Raw genomic sequence first — 21,737 nt, forward strand, 5'->3', positions numbered from 1 at the left:
TCTACCTCTGTCGCCTCAAAACTCGTACGCATGCTCCGAAGCAATTAAAAAAAAAACTACACGTAAGTTCAACAAAAAAATATTTATTTTATAAAAAAAATTCATAAATAGGGATAATTTTTTTCTCAAATAAGAAACAACAACTTACATATTTATACACATGTTCGATCGCACACAACGTTTAGATCCCTTCAAACACACTAGGTATTCGTATATATCGGTGAAAGCCTGCCAATATATAATTAAAAATCAAGCGAAAAATTAACCCGATAAAATGGCGTTGATTAAAAATCTAATTTTTGATAATTTTTTTTTCTCTTTTAATACAATTTTTAAATACGTTACAATTACGAGATAAAATAGCTAATTAAATTAGCCAATAGTAATAAAAATATTGTATACATTTCTATACAACAACAATATATAAAGTAAACAGTTTCAAGCACGAGGATTGTGTAACATTAGCTGGTAATAAACGTTATATAGTTTTAATAATATTAACAATACGCGGTAAAGCGAGAACACCTTTTCACGTACATACGCATCAATCACGAAAAAGAAAAAAAAAACACTTTCAAAATCACAAAGGTAACCTATAACGCATAATCTGTCTTTCATCAACAATATTACATATCAATAAAAAAAATTAAAACAGTGATGTTCAACAAAAAGCTAAAAAAAAAAATTATAATAACAAGCTTAGCTTAAAAAGATTTTAGATATTAGGCGTACATTATTTTTCTTCGTTTAAAAAAAATGAAGAATTGGAAAAAAGCTGCACGAAGGAAGTGGAATATTATGCAAAGAGGATACATTTAGTTCCTTGTAAATCATCTCGCTAATAATATTGATCGATATTTTGTTCCGATAAACAAAAAATCTCGAATAATTGCAAACTTGGAACGAAATGTTGTATAAATTAACAACGAACGAAAAAGGAATGTGTAATTTATAGTTGATAATACTCAGAAATTCTAACCATAATATTATACACACAAATAGAAAGCTTATTATACGAATAAATAAATCGTCGCAAAAAAAAACAGGGAAGAAATAAAATTATAATATGGCATTTTACTTTAAATCGAGTGTTTGATGAGTAAAACGAAGCATTCGTCTAAAAAATTTCAAATTTCTCGTATTTATCAAAAATATATATTACGGGTAGGTAAGGTATTTATTATAAATTATCTAAAAAAAAAAAATTCAAAAGGTGTATAAATATACACTGAGCTTCAAGTTTAGAGAAAGGGTAAAGAAAGAGACAAATTTCAACTCCGTTTTACCTTTCCCTGGCATTAAATAATCAAAGAAAAATCGAGTAAAAAAGAGATCAGTAACTCGCTTCGTGTCCAGCTAAAATATATAAATCAGCTCCTTCTTCACCACTTAATGTTCCACCCATCTTGATATTAGTATGAGCTTCCAAAATTAAGACTCTGAAATACAAAATGTATAAAATTATCAAGATTGAAATTTTCAAAAATCATCGAATTAATTTATCATGCAAATACAATCCATAATACGAAAAAATTCAAAATTTTCCTGTCAAAAAAATTTCGAACTCAAATAAAGCTGGATCGAAAATGTATTTTATGTAAAAATACGTTGCTAGCCTGAATTTCAAATAATGAAGTTCACTTTTTAAATTTTGGAAAATTTTTAGAAAAAAAATTGATCAAAATAAAAAAACATCAAACTAGAAAGCTGAAATTTGGTACCTTCTGCGTTAACGAATGCTCAAATCGATAAGAAGCAGTTTCCAGCCATTTTGAGCATTTTTTTTCTTTTTTCCCCATTATAGAAATTTTCGTTTCCTTTGCTAAAAATGTTCCAAAATCCGTCTAAATAAACTTCAACTTCAAGAATGGTTTCGAGTCACCTCTCGTTGATTCAAAAAAAGGAAATAAATGTAAACTGGAGGTGAACTAATTTTTGGACGTTTTTAGTATATACCAAATTTTAGCTTTCAAAGTCAATCAGGATGAATTTCGTGGGAATCGAACTCACCGAAAATTCACTAGAAACTCTGGAATTGCTCAAAATTATTTTGAATTATGGTGGGGGAGAGGTTAGGTTGCATTCAATTCAAAACTCAAAAGTATTGAGGATAGATTCATTCATCTTACTACCAAATTCAACTCCATCGAGTAGTGAAAAACAACATTAATTTCTGATACTCCCATCTCACCATTAAAATAATGCCATTAAGACCAATTCGATCCAAAATGTCACAAAAATCAAGTGAAAGCAAAATAACTTGACTGAGTTGAAAGTTTGAGATGAATAAGACTTGAAACGTTTTAATTAAGTAAAAACAAAAAAAAACTAGATTTGAAACTTGGGAATCCATTTTACAAATTCCAATTGTTTTCTCCCAAGATTATGAATGAACTGATCGTTACTTACTTATCAGAGCCAAGTAGTCTGTATGTTTTGCTTCTATCTACAATTTCCTGAGTTACTTCACCATTCTTAAGGCTACGACCCTGAACACCATTCTTGTGGAATGCTAAGACACTGTCCGGTAGACAAACTGAAAAAATAATATCAAACATCAATATTTTGAAAATTGAAGATAGATAAAAAATAATAGGTTTAACTTCTTTGGTTATTTAATGAAAACTACAAAAGCATTAAAGTAAAAATAATTGCAAAATCGAGGTAATTCAAGAAAATTTTTCAAATTTGGGACGCAGACGCAATCAAAACCATTTGATCATTATTTGAAAAAAATACATTAGAGATCTTGAAAAAACAGAATATTTTACCAACCGATTGATTCAATTCGAAAGTCAAATATTAATTCTGGAACATGCTTTCGTGTGTGTCGAATTTTACCATGTGGCGTTACTATTCTTACGATGTCTGAAAAATCGCGAAAAAGAATAAATTAATCATTCGTAGATGATAAAATTGTAAACACAGAAAAAAGTTGAATTAATTTTACACTTACTATCGAAACATACTAAAACGCCTTCTTTATCTATTTGTGTGATTACTGTAACATTGATATTTTCTCTTTTTGGTATCACAGTAACTGTAGCAAAAATGGAAGGAAAAATAATATATATTAGACAAATATAATATTCGTACATTTCTTTACAATGAAACCGAATAAAATGAAATGTTATAACACACCCGTTCCATCCATCTCTTCCAACTCATCGCTATGGAACCAATTGGCGCCGGTATTCATATTAATGAGATCTAATTTCAATCGATTATCTTGATATCCATGTTTGACACTGATGCATACCATCGGGTATTCGACATCAGGCGTGATAATCATTTCGAATACTGGAAGCGGAATGGGTAGGTGACATTCGAAATGCTGAAATCATAAAATTTACAATTGTGGTTCAAAAATCAGCGATAAGATTTAAAAATTTCCAGAATTCATTTCAGAGGGAAAAAATAACTCGCGAAATGAGCAAAAAATGTAGGTACATTTACCTTGAGCAGCATGAATTTGTTTAATGGATCGTACCACTGCATCAGGAATATTCCGGTTGGAACGGCGCCGCATAAGTATTTATAGCCATTATACGGATTACGACTCACGCAGCATTTACTACATCCTTTAGTATCCGGTACTTTGGTAGTAAGGGCAAATTTTCTAGGCACAAGTTTTTCCGGTATTTTATTCATGTGTAACGAAAATCGGTGGTTTTGTTTACTATGCAACGCCAGCAGATCGTGCCTGTACAGTTGAGTCGTTTTGCCTAAGCCGACAAAATGAATTTACAAAAAAATGAAATAAATTTGACACCTGGCGATCAAAAAAATTGAGCGAAATTAAATATATACGTACCAGATAGAGACATTAATACATCTTTAATAACATACATCCAAATCGTACGACGAGGATAAAGCTGATCCATCGCAGTCTCGTGCAGTTCGTTTAGATTCAAATTATAAATGCCTTCTTCGGCGCCGATTAATATATGTTGATCTCTAGTATCCGGATGGATCCAGCTAGCTGTACAATGTATTCTCAGAGGGCATCCATTAAATACCTACAAAAATACAGGTGCAAGAGATTAGATGGAGTATAGTGCAGTTTGATGATAAATACGAGATCTCGGATAGTTATGTACTTTAGAGAAACAAGCACCCATATGAACTTTGGGTGTCGGTGGAAGTCCATTACTGATCGGTCTCGGTGGTGTATGTCTTCGTTTTTCTTTTCTACGAGGAGGTACTGGAGGTGTGCTGGAAGATTCTGGTTCGACTTCTTCATCTGTTGCAAAGTACACAAAGAAAAAGTCGATTAAAAGAAGACGTTTCAAAATTTAAAATATTGAGTATATCTTATCTCAAGTAGTATTCACCTGGCTTATCATTATCTTTACTTTTTGAACTACTGTCACTAAACGAACGCTGCCTATGACCACCATTCAACGATAAAGTATCGGCTAATGATAAAATTTCTTCCAACGAATTACGTCTTTTCTTAGGTGATTCTTCCGTACCTAGGAAAAAACCACGGTTTATTAATTACTCGTTTGAATTGATTCCAAATACCGAAATCCACGAAAGTTACTTGTCATATTGTTGCTATGATAATTACTATTTTTGTGTTTGTCGCAATGGTGACTAGAAGATTCTGCGGGATTCTCCCCAAGTGGTAACGTGGCTCTATAAAATGAAACAATACATCGATTAGAATTTAAAATGCCCGAATTATGTAAATCCTATACTTAGGTTTACCTAAATCGTAGTTTAAAATAAAAATAGCTTTCTCAAATGAAACACGTTTTACCGCGAAGGTTTATTTCTTCCCTGAATTCCATCACCTTTTGATGTTCAAATAATTGAGTGTATCTTTAAACCGAGTTAATATTGATAGATTTTATTTTTTTTGAAAATGTTACTCACTGTGTTTGACCATTTCCCTTTGGTTAAGATTTTATTCATCTAATGAGTTGCCAGATTTTCCCGATGTAATCGATATTGTGAAAATTTGAATTTTTCGAGTTTTTTTTAGTCATAAACGACCAAAAAACATACATTTTAATGGATAGGAAAAAATTCACGTGTTCGCCTTTGAATTATGAACGATTTTACAGAGGTAATTCTCCTTGTTTCGAAAGAGCTCCATAAAAAATTTGAAATTCCGGGTCAGAGGGGAGGGAAAGCTATGGGTCTTCAAAGTACGATCATCAAACTTTTCATGGGAAACAGCAACCTACTCATTACCCCCCCCCCAAACGCCACAAATTTCTGCATCTTCCAGATGCAAAGGGATCCAGATCCAACTTTTTTTTCTTTTTTTTTTTTGGTTCAGAAAAAATGAGAAAAATTGTCTCCAAAAAAATGTTATCCATCGTTTCTCGATTCGAATTCAGCAAATCAAATCACCTCAATCTACGAGTAGATTCATTTTTAAAATTTCAGTTTTTTTCATCAAAATTATTCCAATTTACCTACTTACCATTAAAAATAGAAATAAAATGAAAAATGTTAGCAAAATGTTCCCCCAGGGAGTCTAAAATATCTAGAAACGATAAATCAAATTTATAAGCTTGAAAAGCAGGGTTTTTCATTTTTTTCCCAGTGAAATTGATTTTCTCGATCTACAAATTTTTCAAACTTGGCTTCTAACCCAAAAAGTACATAGATAGATACCTCGGTTTGAAGTTCTTCTTGCATCAGGGAAGTACAGAAATTCAAAATGAATATTTTTTGGTAATGGGAGAGAGCAATTTTTCAAAAATGGTCCCGGATTGAGACTCAGAAGAACTTCTTTTTTTAGACTTGGGAGTCTCAAAGTTTTTATGGAATACTTTCGACTCATAGAGAACTATTACCAGCGCGAATTCAGTCAAATTCCAAAGTATGTAGGAGGGTAGAAGGGAAGGTTCAAATTGAATCTATGTGGTGAAAATCACTTTTTCTGAACTTTTGAAAACATTTCTCAACATTATTTTTCAAAATTAAAAAAAAACAGAGATCAAAAACTAAAAAAAGGAGGCATACTTTTAAAGAAAAAAATTAAAAGGAACATAAAAAATCATTTTTGATAGAAAATTGTGCAAAAATTGAAATAAGTAGTTACTGACGTTTGAAAAAATAAAATCCAAAATGTAAGGTACGTATTTACCAAAGAAATGCAAAATTGAAGCAATTTTTAGAAATTGAATGAGCTAGGTAAGTCTGAAATTGGAGTGATAATTAAACATACACCTTCCAAAAAAGAAAACGTACATCAAAACATTTTTTCAAAATTGGAAATCAAACAAAAAATTTGAACAACGAAACGACCAGAAAAAATGGAAAAAGATTTCAAAACATTATGTAATAAATTAAAATTGAAGAAAAAAATCATAATCATAATTTTTTTTAAATAAAAAAATGATGAATTGCATGACTGGTCTGAATCAAATGTCAAATGAAGAGAAGGGCGAGGGGGAAGAGGGAGTGCGATTTGAACTAATAAATCAGTATTATGTATACTCGCATGAAGAAATTTTTCGGACACATTTCTCTAATACAATTCGAAAAGAAATTGAATAAAACTGGAAATTAGAGGGAAAAAATTGTCAAATTTTCAAATTTAGAAAAAACAAGAGAAAAACCAAAACGAGAATTTGTATCAATTAAAACCGACTGATGTTAAAATTTTTAAAGAAATATTACAAAATCAAATTTTGATTTTAATTCGTGTGTTCTTCAAAAGTCCGTATTTTAAATTTCAAGATTCCAATACCCATCTACAGAGGGTTTTGGATTTGACTGCATGGTCAGTTGATCATTTTATATTAAAGTTATAAATAAATTTTTGAATGTCAGAAAGGCCATCTGGGAAATAAAATTAAATAAATTAACTTCTGACAACTCATGTGGATGAAACTCTGAAGGATAAAAAATAATCTCGCCCGACGAGTGATTCGTGTAAATTATTAATCCTGTACAAATCCCATAACTCCATAGACGAGTAAATAATTCGAATTTTAATCTTAAGATTACCAAAATACCCAAACAGAATTTAAATATTTGTACAAGTGCGAATTGATTTTACGTATGTATTTTAATTCAACGACATATTGCAACGTCGGCATTTCTGCGGCACAAGGACAAAAAAATTTTAAAAACACATTAAAATCCATCTACGTAGTCTGATTGTAGTTGGATGAAAACACAACCACCGTTCATCCCAATGTTTCCAATCCAAACACCGATGAAATTGAACGTCACAAACGTATAATTACTGTAAAAAATCCAATATAGGTATTTTTCGTCATTGAGAAAAAATTCTAAAACCGATTAGTCATTGTCACACAAACAAAGCGAGAAGCATCCATTTTAAGTTTTGGTTTCAAATTAAGGCCATGTTTTTGAAAAATACCGAATTAACCTATCTTCACAACTGGTTATACAACTTCAACACCCTATAATTCAATCATCGCAAATTAAAGCTACTCTTCGATTTGTATATTAGAAATGACTGAATTTACTTACAAATTTGAAAAATTGTCTTCTTCAATAAATAAAGTATGTCCATACTGACCCCTATCAAATATACATATTAATTAAGTACATTCGGTATAATCAATAATAATTTTCTTGCATAAATCAACAGAACATAAAAGTAGGTAGACAGACAGACAAATAGGTACAACAATCTGCAACCCCAATACTCTCCTCCAACTACAAATTTGATGCGAGAAATTGCGATGGATGCTAGCTAATTAAAAATACAAGCGATAAAGCGTAAAAAAATCGTACGCATTCCGATGAGAGAAAAAAAATGAATGGAAGTAATGCTGACGCGACACAAAAGCAACTTACATACTATAAGCCTCACGTATAATAGCAAACATATACGAGTAGGTAATTCAAAACTCAAGAGATCTAATTACATAATGAGTTGATGACTAATGAAGAATGATACCTACAGTCACCATATTCGTCGATAACACTCGTGGGAAGAAAATTACTCTACGTCGGTCATTTTACTTCGACCATCGTCGTCGCAAAAATAATTATAAAAAGTAATCAAGAATTCGCCAAATTTTTTCCAAAATACTATACTTAACTTATACGAATAATTAAGCGATAAAAAACGCATGCTAAAATTGTTCACATTCGATACAAAACACGAATCTAATTGTTCAATAGGCGTAATTCGTGCACCACCACAAACATTGTAACTTTAGTTTTATCACATGAAGAAAAAACTACAAAGGGTACTTAGGTAGGTAGGTAATTTTTTCCAATAATACCGGACACCCGTTTGAAAAAAAAAGGATAGAATATAGCCCATAAGTAGATACAAACACGAACCATAATACTCTTTAACAACACAATCTTAACCTAAAACCGATAGACACGTTTAAAAATTTCGTGAAAATTACCTTTGTATTAATTCTTCATTGATATACTGCAACAAACTCCTGCGTTACAGAAAAATAAAAATAAAATAAAACTAACAATGTCAGATCAACACTAATGCAAAATTAAATCAAATTAATAGCACGTTATTGAGATTCGTTGGTCGAATACGTGATGTGGAATTTGCGAAGATGAAAAAAAAAACTTCAACGTATGATATGTACTTTTGCAGGTAATTGACTCGATAAAAAACACGATCGGTAAAATAATTAAATTAAAATGATAATACGTCCAAAGTATCAATTTCTGTTAAATTATAGGTAAAAACTGAGAAATTATCGGCGCCTTAATCGCAAGAAAAAAAGGCATTCGAAGAAAATTAGCGAATGGCTAAATTCTAATCGTTTGAATCATTTAAAAATGTCAATTTATCAGAACACACATCCGGAAGAAAATAATCATTACATAACTTATTCCACGAACCCATCATCAAGCATCTCAATGTGTGTATCTAATCTAATCATGGATAAAAAAAATTGTAGCCTAACATTGGAAACTCTCCAGGGAAATGGTTAATGGGGAAAAATTGCAGCAAAGTAACAAATTTCGCTGACAAGCCATTGTCAAAATGAATTTAACGCGTATCGATTTTCATTTGTTTTTTCGACGATATTAAAGTGAAAAGTTTTCATTGCTGATACTAACGGTGCATACGAAAGCTCATCTCTATATTTCAAAACTTTCTCTCATTATTTAGCCTTAAACTTTTTGATACGATTCACCTTCTAACGAGATCGACAATGTCGATAAAATAACATGGAACAGCTTTTCGATTAAAGTATTTGAATTTTATTTAAAATAAAAAATTCAAAAAAAAATAAATTCATCGAACATATAACTTGTTTACAAATAAACGTTGACGTTTACGCATCAAAGAATAACGGAGTAATGAACTCTAAAAAACAACAAGAGTTCATGAAAACTTTTTTGAACTTAAACGATTAAACAGCCAATAGTTTTTAATCGAACTCAAAACTAAGAGGATAAAATTTCCTCAATACGCGGCCAACAATATTTACGATAAAAGGAAATTTCATTCTCTCGAAAATAAATTACAAATTTTTTATTTAACGTGAAAACGGAATTTCATTCTCTCGAAAATGAATTACTAATAACGAAATTTCATTCTCTCAAAAATGAAACGTATGATCGAAATCTTAACACTTTTGGCAATATAATCCAAAAACTTCCAAAAAGTTTTCATTGAAATTATCCCAGTATGGATACCTAGTTAGATATGCATATTATTTTTACCCCGAAATAGCATCTGGCACGATTTTCACTTTCATTCTTGCTTTCAAAAGAACGTAAAAATATGAATTTGATGTTTGTTGAATTTTTTTGAAATGCAAGGTAAAAATTTTGAGTATGAGGGCTCAAAATTTATTTTTCAATTTTTTGTTGAGAAAATCTGAAAACACGATTTCCCATATCAAGGGTTAATTGAAGATTCTGAAAAAAATTTCAATGCTATTTTTACCCAAAACAACTAAAAAAATACATCATAAGAAAATTCATGTCCGCCTCCGATTTGGACGAAACTACGATTTATGGAAAGAGCATGATTTGAAACCTCCATACCAAAAATTTTAGTGACCAGCAAAATTGATTTTTCGATTTTTTGGTAATTTTTTAAATATCTACAATATTGATCATTTGTTTGACCAATCATTTATTTTCGATCAGTCCATTTAAAAATCGATCGAAATTTCGATTTAATTAATCATAACTCGACACAATTTTGATCAGATAGGTAGGTATCACGTCATCGATTGAGGAAGGATTGTCACTCGGTAATCGAATAATCGATAAAATAATTCAACAGGTCTACTTCCTACTTCGAAGGCAAAAACTCATATCTCCAACTAGGTACCAGTAAAATCTAAAATCTAAAAATTTAGGTAGAAATTCTATCCACTATTGATCGTATCACCAACGAATATCACTAAATATGTATTATAAACACTACGAAGCTAAAAATTAAAAACAAATACTACTTAATAACATGAGGAATAATAATTAGATACCAAACTCAATTTAGTTTCATACGTTTCATCAGGCAACTTGGAGCATGCGGAATGTGAAAAATAAAAATCAATTTGATTATACGTATTGAAATCTAAAAACTATCACAAAGCTAATGCAGAACATTCGATGAGATTAGATGACCACGATAAACGTACTAATGGTATTTTATCCTACTAGTAAAATAAAGTGATTTTCGACGATTTTTGAGGTTTATTTCCCGAGCAAAGCGAGGGAAGTAATTAAAAATCGCTGGAAATCACTTTATTTGACTAGTTGAATAACATATTTTATCCAAACGTGTGAAGAAAACGCGCATTTGATCACTCGAGCGACTAGCGAGAGTGAATAAAGTAGTGTTTTATTCTACTAGTAGGATAAAAAATATTTACGAAGCAGATTTTAAAAATCTTCTATCGTCTCATTTTTTTCCCCATCCAAATAATGTAATATGTATGTATGAAAATGGCGGAATGTTTTCATTCCTCGTTTGGTCATTCGATAACAAAAATAGACGCTGTGACCGCTTAGTCAGCTTTTTTCCAGCTACGTATTTAATCAATTACGAATTGAATACCAAGTAAGTAAACAAAATCCAATCCGACAAGCTAGGCTGGTTAATGGTTAAGCTCGCGTTCGCGGTAACCAAGTTAGTTAAAAAATTACCACACCGTTGCCTTTTTACACCGTGAAAAACAACCCTCAGCTTTGGTCATAGGAAAAAGCGTTAATTCGCATCGCATTGGAACGCTTGCAATTACCATTCCGAAGGCGGGTCAACATAAAAGTGAATTTATTAGCTGTAAGGTTTTTGATTAGAAAACTTGTACACGGTACGGTTATTTAAAAAGGGCCACTTCAAAACATTGTTTATGCTACGATAAAATTTGCATATTTAGTGCGTAAGTAATCTCGTCGGTTGAAAAAATTACCCGTTACAACCGAACGGCGAACATTACCGTACTCGAGTTTTTTCTAGCTGCTAAAATCCAAAAATACTGCAACGAAATACCTACTACATTTGCATAATAGGTCTGTATAAATGTGTACAATACACAGCGTGCAATTTGAGCTGAAACTGCCAGTTATAATGCAAATACGATATTTGAGAAAGCTATTTCATCGTTTTTAAAGAAAAAAAAAACTATCTCTAATTAATAAAGTAATTAGCCACTAATAAAGGAAAAATTACAAAGATATTATTCCTACGTTTAGTTATTATTCTCACGCTGCCTGTGTAAAAAAAATGGAGACTAGATATTTTTTATTCATTTTATAAAAGTGAAAAGCGTCTTTGAGCGATTTTTTCACACGAATAAACAAACGAAAATGATTACGAGCGTTCTTTTTACAATGTTTCTAGTCGGTTTCGCTTCATTTGATGAAATTCCATCCTTTATTCTCTAGATGGTTTTACGTGTAAAATGGATCGAATAAATTTTTCAACTTGAATAATACAGTTTAAAAGAATTTTAAAAGATCAGCAATTTGTTTGAGCGCTGCTGGAGGTTAGTTACTTAAAGGTAAAGATGTAAATTTATCAGAAGATGGGTCCTGACGTAACTATCGTTAATAGTTTTTAGATCAAAACCGAGCTATTTCCGTCAGTCAAAAAGGTAACTACAAAACTACAACCTATCTAATTCGAATCGAGACGTCATTTTTCCTCCCTCTAACAAAGGAGATGATGAATTCTCAACTCATCACTTTACTGAATTAAAATTGACTGTTGACACAAATAAAAATATTTACACCGAATTGATAATTTTTTCACGATATTATCACTTGAATATGCTTTACATAGCAAAAAAATTTCAAGATACGTAATCGATCGATAATCTACAACAAATGAATCAGTCGAAGATGACGAATTTAGAGATAAGAATAAAGCCGAAGTCCATCAATGACATTCATACAAAGATTATTTAATATTTACGCAGTTCGACGACGCGTTAAATTGAAAAAAAATGAAAAAGAAATAGTCCATCTTTCATTAAATTGTTAGTTAACAGCGTGAGAGAAAAAATCATACGCAACCAAAGATCTGTTCGATTAAACTAAGTCATACGAGTAGGTATATTCCTACATGAATGTGATGTAAGTTTACGGAATTCATGCTACTACGTAGAATAACATAGCGGATAGTTTATAAATGGGAATATTGTATAAATGGTACCATTTGAATGGCAATTACAAATCAGACGCGTGAGCTAATTGTCTGTAACAGTTACAAATTTTCGTATACGAGATTATTTTCCTTTTTGTAAACATGCCAGCGGACAAAGCTATGTACGATTTTCATGCAAACCCATTAGAATGCTCCGATGTCTCGATAATTATACCATTTCGACATCATTTTATTACATTTGTATTTTGTAAGAGAGTAAAAGTGACTACCTAATTCATTTCAAAATCCCTTATGGGAATATTCGATGATTTATATGAAAATTACTTTTTCCATACTTACTTCTCTTTGGATTTATTAGCCAGACTAGCGTCGTCTAAATATGAATTGTATTTGGTCCAGTCAGCGTTATTATCACAGTTTTCAGCATGCTGTAAATTCAGTAAAAAACAATTCTACGATGAGAATGAATATTTACAAAGGATCACCGGGGAGGGAAATTATTCCATGCGAGGTTATTTTGTAATGCAAACTTTTTAAAATCATGCGCAGAATGATTGAACTTACTTTTACTTCTTTTAAATCTAGCATTTCCCAATCTCTTTGTTGAACATTTTCGTATAAATTATTGCTACTATTATTATCATTTCTCGAATCTGAAAAATTAAATATAAACGTCGTTTTAGAAAACATTCGAGCCTGATGGTTGTGAAAAAAAGAGAATCAACGATATTACTCAAGGCAGCGCGTTTTTTAGAATTCTTCTTAGCTGTTAATCTGGAAGCGATACGTTGAGGTACGTTGGGAATAGCCTGAAAGATTCGTAGCGTATTAGAAATACACGGTTTTAATTACAATTCAAACAAAAAGTACGTCTCATACCCCATCATCATCCGGTTCAAGATCAGTAAACGAATGCGACGGATTGTTGACTTTTTGTAACAACTCAATGGCGATTCTTTTACTCATATCGTAAGAAAAGAAAGAATGCTGGAAAATAAAACATATAGGCGAAAAATCATTACTAAGAATAAACATACCACAATACCTTTGTAATATTATATTTGCTCTAGTTTCATTCGAGCGCTTTGCTAGATTAATAGTTAGTTATAATGAATACGTACAGTGAGCAACTTCTCAGCAGTGGGTCTTTTCTTGGGATTCTTAGTTAAAGCTGTTTTGATAAAATTATGAAACGTCGGACTCCTAAAAGGGTAAGTAATATTTTTACTTTACTGTTCATCTTCGATCAAATAATTACAGTACACGATGGGCTTACCATTTATCGCGTTCTTTCAGCGTTGGAGGTTTGAAACCGCTTTTAGACATTAGAAACAGGGCTCTCATAGGATGCAAATCGAACATAGGCGGTTGCAATTCGGCTAGTTCAATCGCTGTAATACCTACAGCCCAAATATCGCATAAATGATTGTAACCACCTTTTCTTTCTACAGCAGCGACCTAAATCCAAACATTTGTTCAAATAAGTCACTCGATCGAATAGATATCATTTGACAAATGAACGATGAATTACTTCTGGAGCCATCCAATATGGTGTTCCGATGAAAGATTTTCTTTTATTGATCGTCGCCGTTATCTGAGCAGAAACTCCGAAATCAGCTAATTTAACGTCTCCGATATCAGTCAAAAGGATATTCGCTCCCTATCCGATGGATGAAAATTATTAAGCAATGAAGGTAATAGACATCGTGAAATTGCAGAAATTCCGTACTCACCTTGATGTCTCTGTGCATTTTACCCATGGTATGTAAATAGGCTAATCCGTTTAATGTTTCTCGACACATATAAGCAATTTGGATCTCGGTCAATGGCCCGGTGACTAGAAAACAATAACAATAATGATAAGAAACTCGTCGTACGGGTGTGTTTTCAATAAACACGAAGCTAACACTAACTGTGATAAATATCTTGAAGAGAGCCTCCTCCGCAATATTCCATGCAAATCCAAAGCTTATCTCGTCTCAGATAACTTCCAAAATACGCGATTACGTTTGGATGTCGACAGTCTTTCATCATGAGTATTTCTTGCTGGATTACAGCAAAATCATCACCTAAATAAAACAATCGGTTGATTAAAACGACTACAATTTCAATGAAGAAATAAAGTGGTACATTTTAGTATTCTATTCTAAGATTAAGACGTTATAGGGATAGGACACATTGGCATTTGCGTAGGACTAGAAATACACAAACATGTCATTACAAGGAATTCATATCTGGAACGGTGTGTTTTGTACTACTAATAAAGAATGAAATTCCAAGTAGGTAATTCCGAATGATATTAACTCGAAACAATAAAAAAGTCATTACGTACCTGGCTCTAATTTGATCACTTTTATTGCTGCTAGATCATTGGTGGATATTCGTTTGGCCTGGGTAATAAAAACACAATTACAATGAGTAGGTATACTAAATTCAACACACACTAATTAACGATGAATGAAAGTAAACGAAAATTCTAAGTGTAAGAGTAATACATTCAGTATCTCGATCTATTATACAAGAAACTTGACAACTGAATCATTGGAGTTCAATGTCCATAACAAGATAATTATAAATCTTTGATTAAATCTGGCGAATTGGCGTATAAATTTTCGCAAAACCGAATCGAAACACTTTTCGATTCGAAGTCCAAAACGAGACGTAAATCAACCCAAATTCAACTCCAGTTACAAATTATAATTAAGAAGAGATCTAGGATTGTACTTAGTGATGAAGGAACTTAAGAAATATTTGTAATAAGGCTTATTTACTTTATATACATCTCCGTAGGTTCCACTCCCAATCCTTTGGATAAGTTCGTATTCATCTTGTGGATTTCTCCTGCTTATATCAGAAGACATAACTCCGCTTATGTTGGCCATTCGATCAAGTAATGCACTTTCATCTGGATCCGAAATCAATAATGAAAAATTGTTGCGCCAATTCAACGATGCACTCGAAAAATTAATTCACAACAGAACTATTTTATAATTAGTGCATAACATTAATTTGCTTTGTAGTGTTTCGTAGTTTCGATTTCGACAATTGAAAGTTGATGATAGGGTCAATTCGATTTACCAACAAAGAAAATCAAAAGTTCCTTTTCGAATTTATAATCGAGTAAATTTTTTCACCATATCAAAGCAAATTTGCATTTGAAAAATTGAAAAAGCAATTTACGAAAATTCTGATGCAAATTTGCATAAATTTTTTTGCCGATTCAGCGATTTATTCAAATTTCTCTCTTTCGACTTGAAATAAAACTTCTTTCAAGTCATTATAACTTCAACACTGATTGAAAAATAGGTACATTTTGAACAAAGTGTAGGTAAAAAAGTTGCACTTGCGTTCGCTTCAACGCCACCTTCGCGTTTATTTTGATTTATTTTGATTGATTGAAAATGAAGAATTTTACGTCTTGTTCCACTTGATTTTCTCAAGTTCAAGCTCTTTTAATTACCATTTTTTGTTAGTTTTTCCTGTTTTCTAGAGAAAATCAGTTTTTATATTTCATATTTTATAAGTTAAACAAATCACCGAGTGCCCGTTTATTGCTGTTAACAAGTTTTAATGCCCTCGGGCAGTGCATAATTGTTCACCGGTTAGTAGCTATTCTAAATTCTACTTCAATGTATTGTCTTTGTAGTTAAATTCACTCATAATTTTTTTGATTAATATAGAATAAGTACTGTTAAAATTCATCGTACTTTATATCATCACTAATGCTTATTTATATTTTTACCCTTAGGAAACGTAAAAGAAATGATACGAATTTTTTGTTTTGAATAGTGAGAACATCAAGGTATGTGTTTCACGTAAAATTGTACCCTTAAGTACATTTTTAGTATCATCTCACACTATGTACTCAATTATTTTTCAATATTTTCTGCTTTCAGATATCTCATCACTTTTTATAATGTCTTACGGTTCTGGTAGCCATCGAAATTCTGGTTCTTGGAGTCGTTCCAGTAAGTTAGATTGGCCATGATTAGAAGTACCGCATATTTTCCATATATTATTTATGATCGTTGTTTTTGTAGATACCTCGTCTTACTCCTCAGAGAACCAGATTTATCAATCAGTGAGTATCACGTAATAAACAGTAGTCTGTTTCTCTATTTATTGGCTAAACGTTGTATTTTATTTTTAGATCGGTAATGTATCGTATCCAATCAGCAAAAGAGCACCGTATACCGATAATTATGGGAATAATTATGGTCAAAATTCAACGAGTTCTGCAAAACCGAGATCCATTCGCGGATATGTCACTCGTTTGTATGATTCGTGGGGCGTGATTGACAACGAATGTCATTTTTCATTCAGGTAAACATTTCAATAGCTGATGTCTACTTACTATTATACAATTGATTGAATGAATAATTACTAAACAAAATGTGTTATTCAGCGTATGTTCTAAAGGTATACCTAAAATGAACGATTACGTTTTCGCGGATGCTATTTCCAGTACGAATCCGCAATATAAATTCAAAGCTACTAGGGTTCAGATTTCGAGCAACGATCGAGATTTTTCCAACAATAAAGTGCTTACTGGTTTTCGATCACAAAACGGTAAACATTATTTCGCAATCGATGAATCGATTAAATTCTTTAGCGTCGTTTTAGTACCTCTATCTGTACATAAAATCTGTTCGCAGATTTTGATTCGCGTAATAAACGTGCTAGAACTCCGACTCATCGTGAAAGAAGTCGAGATCGAAGATACGATGATGGCGATAAAAAGCGTTTCAAACGAGACGATAAAGAAGACAGATCCAAGTTGGTTAATAATTTGTTACATATTTGTGACGTGTTTATGAGATTTCAAATTGTGTTTTCATTTTTAGAGAAATTCACGAAAGAGATGCGCACAGAGATCGAGAAAAAATAAAAGAATTCGAAAAGAGTCCGGTTCGACGACGTAGCAAATCACCTGTTAAACGACGATTTGTTCGTTACGCTGTAAAAGTGCCTACTGAAATTTTAAACCTGTTAGTTGAAGATTTGCATGCTTGTAATTTGAACTTTTTGTTAGAAAATGATGCAAATTTTTGTTCGATAGGCCATCAGCTGATATAGTTGTATTGAAGAAACGTTATCCGGCGTTGTACATTCCTTCGGATTTTTTTACATCAAATTTTAGTTGGACCGAAACATTTCCTTTGTATAAACCTTTCACTCTAGATAAACCTTGTACATTTCACGTGATGCATAAAGATTGCGATCCGTTGGTAGAAAATAACGCTAATCTCGAACCAGCGGACTTGAATTATTTGTTTTCGGTCAAAGTGAGTAGTTTTTTAAATTGAAAAACTTGCCTGTTTATGAAGATGAATTGAAATAATGATGATTTGTTGTTTAGGTTCTGCTAATGAGTATCCCGAATATGGAAGAAGTGTATAAAAAAACAATGTGCATGGCCGAAGACTTACACAAAGAAGATGATAAAAGTTACGTTCATTTAACGCGATTAATTCAGTTCCTCGTGGGAACCCGAGGCAGCAAAGGAGATCCGTTAGCTATCGGTGGTCCTTGGAGTCCATCTTTAGACGGGGAGAATCCCGATAAGGACCCTTCTGTTTTGGTCAAAACTGCTATTAGAACATGCAAAGCGTTAACTGGCATCGATCTCTCAGGATGTTCCCAGTGGTACGAATAACTGACCAAATAGTTGTAAGATAGATTACAAGTGAAAAGGTTTTTACGTTTTTGCAGTCGATGCGTTTTTTGTTTTCGTTTTTTTGGAATGTTTAAGCAGCGTGCTTTAGCACAGCTCGTTTTTTTCCAAATTAAGGTAATCGAACTACGACTCTTCAAGAAAGTATGACGACGTAATCGCACTTCGGTGCATACTGCGGTCGGATCGTCGTGAATAGTGCGTGTAAAGGAATGCTGATGGAGACCACACCACCGATTACGTGTACTGCGTTTATTAATGTTAACGGATAAAAAAGATAGTGTGGCCGGTTTTTCAGGTATCGTTTCATGGAGGTATACTATCATCGAAGCGAGAGTGTGCACAAAAGCAAAACAATCCCGGCTCGGATCGAAACCGTTGTATTCTTTCTGCCCGAAGTATGGAACTGCGTACCCACCTGCCTAGAATGGGAAGACATTAAACTCGACTATAAAAACTTACTGGAAGAAAAACTGCAACCGAAAGCGATCGAAGATAGCGCTAGTCAAACTTTTCATAGTGATCTTATCGAAGAAAGCGACAAGGCATCTACACATTTAAAATACATTGCTAATTTAAATACCTACGTATCGGTTTAGTATAATAAGCTTATCCTGCACCGTCGTTTTTCTCATTTTTCTACTCAGATTCATTCATCAGAGATACTCTCCCGAATGCATGAAGTTGGTGTTGGAGAGACTGATGTCTTCTGCATTATCTACTTTTATTTAATTTTACAGGAGACGTTCATTTCGGAATATTTCGCTCGATTAATTGAAGATTCTCTGTTTACAGGAAGAAGATTTGGTTGTTATTGATAAATGTGAAGAAAAACTCGAACCGACGCCACATACTGAGCTAGATCCTAAAACTATGAAGGTAATTTCTGCTCCTCTGCGCCATTTCCACTGAAAATACGAGTCATAATTATAATTCATCTTTGTCTCCCTAGGTAAACGAATTACGACAAGAATTAGAGGCTAGATCGCTGTCAACCAAGGGTTTAAAAAATCAGCTAGTTGAACGATTAACCGAAGCTTTAAAAGACGAAGCAAAACAAGAAATAGATGAACTAGAAAAATCTGGCGAAAATTTTATGGAAGTTGATAAAGTTGAGGATGAAAAAATCGACGAAGATGAAAATTCTAATGAGAAAAATGACGCTGAAAGAAACGACGACAAGATCGATGATGAAGAAGTTGAAGACGAAAAAAACGAAGACGACAAAGCTGATGCAGCTGAAGTACGTAATTCATTATTTATTTTCGCTGTTGATTTACTTTCAGTTTTTCTGATTTTTAAAAAAATTTTCCGTAGGCTAAAACAATTGAACCGATAGATCGTGCATCACTGGAGAAAAAATATTCTCTTCCTGATACTCCTCGTATAATCGTGCATCCTTCTAAAACGGCCAAAAATGGAAAATTTGATTGTACGATATTATCTTTGGCCAGCTTATTAGATTATCGAAATAAAGAAAACAAAGTAAGCAGTTCATCAATAATTATTACTGTTTCCAAAAAGCTCCTGCGGATTTTACCTCTGATCTATCATTTTCAGGAAACTTCTTTCGAACTGTTTTTATTCGCCGAGCTGTTTTATGAAATGCTTCAGCGAGATTTTGGTTTTGCAATTTACAAGAAGTTTTGCGAACTTCCAGAAAAACCTAAAGAAGAAAAAGATGAAAAGGTTTGCCTGCGAATACTAAGTTAATTTTTGGGTTATCGCATTTCGTGATTTTTATCTCGTATTTTGATATTTATTTTAGGAAAAGAAAGAAGATAAAGAAATTGCGAAATCCGATCAACCAGACGTAACGGAGAAAGACGAAGTAATCCAATTTTTCACTCTTTTGTCATTCGCTTGATCAAAACGTGATTTTACGAAAATTGTAATTTTACAGAAAGACGACTCGAAGAATGAAAGTAAATTGAAAAAAGATGACGACGAAGCTGCTAAAAAAGACAATCTCGAAAAAGAGGATATTACTGATACGAAATTGAACGGAGTAAAAACTGAAAATGGCAGCAAATGCGACGAATCCAAGAAAAAAGAACGTGTGAAGATGATCACAAAGGATTCTCAGTTATTATTATCATTTACATTTTTTGATCGAACCCATTGTGGATATATTTTCGAAAAAGATTTAGAAACAATTCTATTTTCTCTGGGATTACAACTTTCACGTCATCAAGTACGTACTCGTATGTCTGAAATACTGTTTCGAATAAATTGCTCATTCTCTAAATGGTATTCAAATATAGGCGAAGAAACTAATATCGAAAGTAGCAGTACGCGAAACGGTGCATTATAGAAAGTTAACGGATAAACCCGAAAACGAAGAAGATGAAGAAAACAGAGTTGAATTAAACATCACAGAATTAGCTTTAGGTAAGAAATCAATCGTATATTTTTTTTCATTCTCCATCACGATCGAATTTCATTTTTCTTCAACTTTTCGTAGGAAATCAAAAGTTCTTCCCTATTTTTACGGAAGCAGATTCCGGAAATGCTCAAAAAAATTCACCTGCTCGACGAGGCCGTAAGAGTAAGGAAAACGATTCACCTGCTAAATCTTCCAGTAAGTTGATTACATATTGAGTTGAAAAATGCAACGATGTATCTGGCCTATTCATTTTACCAATTATTACGTATGATATTTGTTTAGCTTTGGTGAACATTGGCGGTTCCGTCGTAGATGTTGAAAAAATTATGGACTCTTTGAGAAAAAGCGAATCCATTCGTTTAGACGTTGAAAGACAATTATGTAGATATAAAAAAGACCATGGTAAGAACATCTCAAAATAATTAGCATCAAATGGTGGAATAAATATTAAAAAATTGGTTAATTCTATTCAGATACTCTCAAAGATCAATTGAAACGATCTGAAGATAAAGAAAAAACCATGAGCGAGGATTTACGAACTTGTCGCGATAAGCTGATGTCTGTTAGTAAAGAAAAGATTTCGTTACTGGTTCGTAAAATAATCCATCATCTATTAGAAAACCAATTTTTGTTTCCAATTCTATAAATTTATACTCGAGTCGTTGTTTTAGAATACTGTTCGAACGTATAGTAAAGCGGTGTCGAGTATTCAAGATGTCATTAACGTCCTTGGAGAAAAAACCGAAAAAAGTTCAAAATCTTCGAAGCCTGACGATAAAACCAAACCTAAAATTAAAGCCGAAAGTAACGACGAGAGCTCTTCAGAAAAATCACAATCTCAAAATGAGCAAGTTGAAAACGAATCATCGTCTGAAGCTCAAATCACGGAATGCTCCAAAAAGATAAAGATGGAGTCTGAAAATAGCGAGAATGTAGATTTATGAATTTAGTGTTTATTTTTTTCTTCTAATATAATATTTTTCAATTTTAAAATGTTGTTCTTTTTTTCCCTATATTTAACTTCGCTAATCGTTTCTCACCTGCAATTTATCCACAGGATTATTTTATTTCACAATTTTTTTCAAAATCAATGAATTTGAGTTTGTTGATCACGATTTTGATGTCAT

The 21,737-nt window shown here is 32.4% G+C and overlaps 2 protein-coding genes across 9 annotated transcripts; one reads left to right on the forward strand and one right to left on the reverse strand.

Moving 5' to 3' along the window:
- Positions 1-67: 67 nt before the first annotated feature.
- On the reverse strand, positions 68-15,612 carry hppy (MAP4K3-like protein hppy). Of its 8 annotated transcripts, none has more exons than XM_065344255.1 (23): positions 15,322-15,612; positions 14,883-14,940; positions 14,464-14,619; positions 14,284-14,387; positions 14,082-14,210; positions 13,827-14,008; positions 13,672-13,753; positions 13,430-13,537; positions 13,284-13,359; positions 13,115-13,203; positions 12,890-12,978; positions 8,361-8,399; positions 7,465-7,515; positions 4,547-4,641; positions 4,335-4,475; positions 4,101-4,243; positions 3,815-4,019; positions 3,457-3,725; positions 3,142-3,334; positions 2,957-3,040; positions 2,776-2,868; positions 2,410-2,536; positions 68-1,439 (listed from the first exon to the last, which is right to left on the reverse strand). In XM_065344255.1, the coding sequence occupies exons 1-23, from the start codon at positions 15,430-15,432 to the stop codon at positions 1,334-1,336; spliced, it is 2,730 nt and encodes a 909-aa protein (XP_065200327.1). In that variant the 5' UTR covers positions 15,433-15,612; the 3' UTR covers positions 68-1,333. The 8 variants fall into 8 exon arrangements, with proteins under 8 accessions (XP_065200327.1, XP_065200328.1, XP_065200331.1 ...); XM_065344256.1 differs by having other exon boundaries at positions 4,574-4,641; positions 15,322-15,611; XM_065344259.1 differs by lacking the exon at positions 8,361-8,399 and having other exon boundaries at positions 4,574-4,641; positions 15,322-15,611.
- Positions 15,613-15,934: 322 nt separating this feature from the next.
- LOC135831627 (cell division cycle and apoptosis regulator protein 1-like) lies at positions 15,935-21,603 on the forward strand. The gene is made up of 22 exons (XM_065344254.1): positions 15,935-16,151; positions 16,299-16,352; positions 16,447-16,518; positions 16,591-16,631; positions 16,701-16,873; positions 16,956-17,119; positions 17,206-17,326; positions 17,395-17,538; positions 17,610-17,835; positions 17,910-18,196; positions 18,523-18,769; positions 19,020-19,103; positions 19,177-19,467; positions 19,542-19,709; positions 19,785-19,913; positions 19,993-20,055; positions 20,128-20,418; positions 20,489-20,615; positions 20,689-20,805; positions 20,893-21,012; positions 21,084-21,199; positions 21,282-21,603. The coding sequence occupies exons 3-22, from the start codon at positions 16,467-16,469 to the stop codon at positions 21,552-21,554; spliced, it is 3,234 nt and encodes a 1,077-aa protein (XP_065200326.1). The 5' UTR covers positions 15,935-16,151; positions 16,299-16,352; positions 16,447-16,466; the 3' UTR covers positions 21,555-21,603.
- The last annotated feature ends 134 nt before the right edge of the window (positions 21,604-21,737 follow it).

This window comes from Planococcus citri, chromosome 1 (genome assembly GCF_950023065.1).
Source record: "Planococcus citri chromosome 1, ihPlaCitr1.1, whole genome shotgun sequence".
Classification (NCBI taxonomy): Eukaryota; Metazoa; Arthropoda; class Insecta; order Hemiptera; family Pseudococcidae; genus Planococcus; species Planococcus citri.

Bases quoted from the DNA above. Each gene is read 5' to 3' on its own strand.
- hppy (XM_065344255.1), bottom strand. From the start codon at position 15,432: ATGGCCAACATAAGCGGAGTTATGTCTTCTGATATAAGCAGGAGAAAT. The intron at 14,009-14,081 runs GTAATTCATCGT...GTTTGGATTTAG, and splicing joins CATATTGGATGGCTCCAGAA to GTCGCTGCTGTAGAAAGAAA. The intron at 3,726-3,814 runs GTACGTATATAT...TTGTCGGCTTAG, and splicing joins TGTATTAATGTCTCTATCTG to GCAAAACGACTCAACTGTAC.
- LOC135831627 (XM_065344254.1), top strand. From the start codon at position 16,467: ATGTCTTACGGTTCTGGTAGCCATCGAAATTCTGGTTCTTGGAGTCGT. The intron at 16,874-16,955 runs GTAAACATTTCA...TGTGTTATTCAG, and splicing joins GAATGTCATTTTTCATTCAG to CGTATGTTCTAAAGGTATAC. The intron at 17,836-17,909 runs GTGAGTAGTTTT...TTTGTTGTTTAG, and splicing joins ATTATTTGTTTTCGGTCAAA to GTTCTGCTAATGAGTATCCC.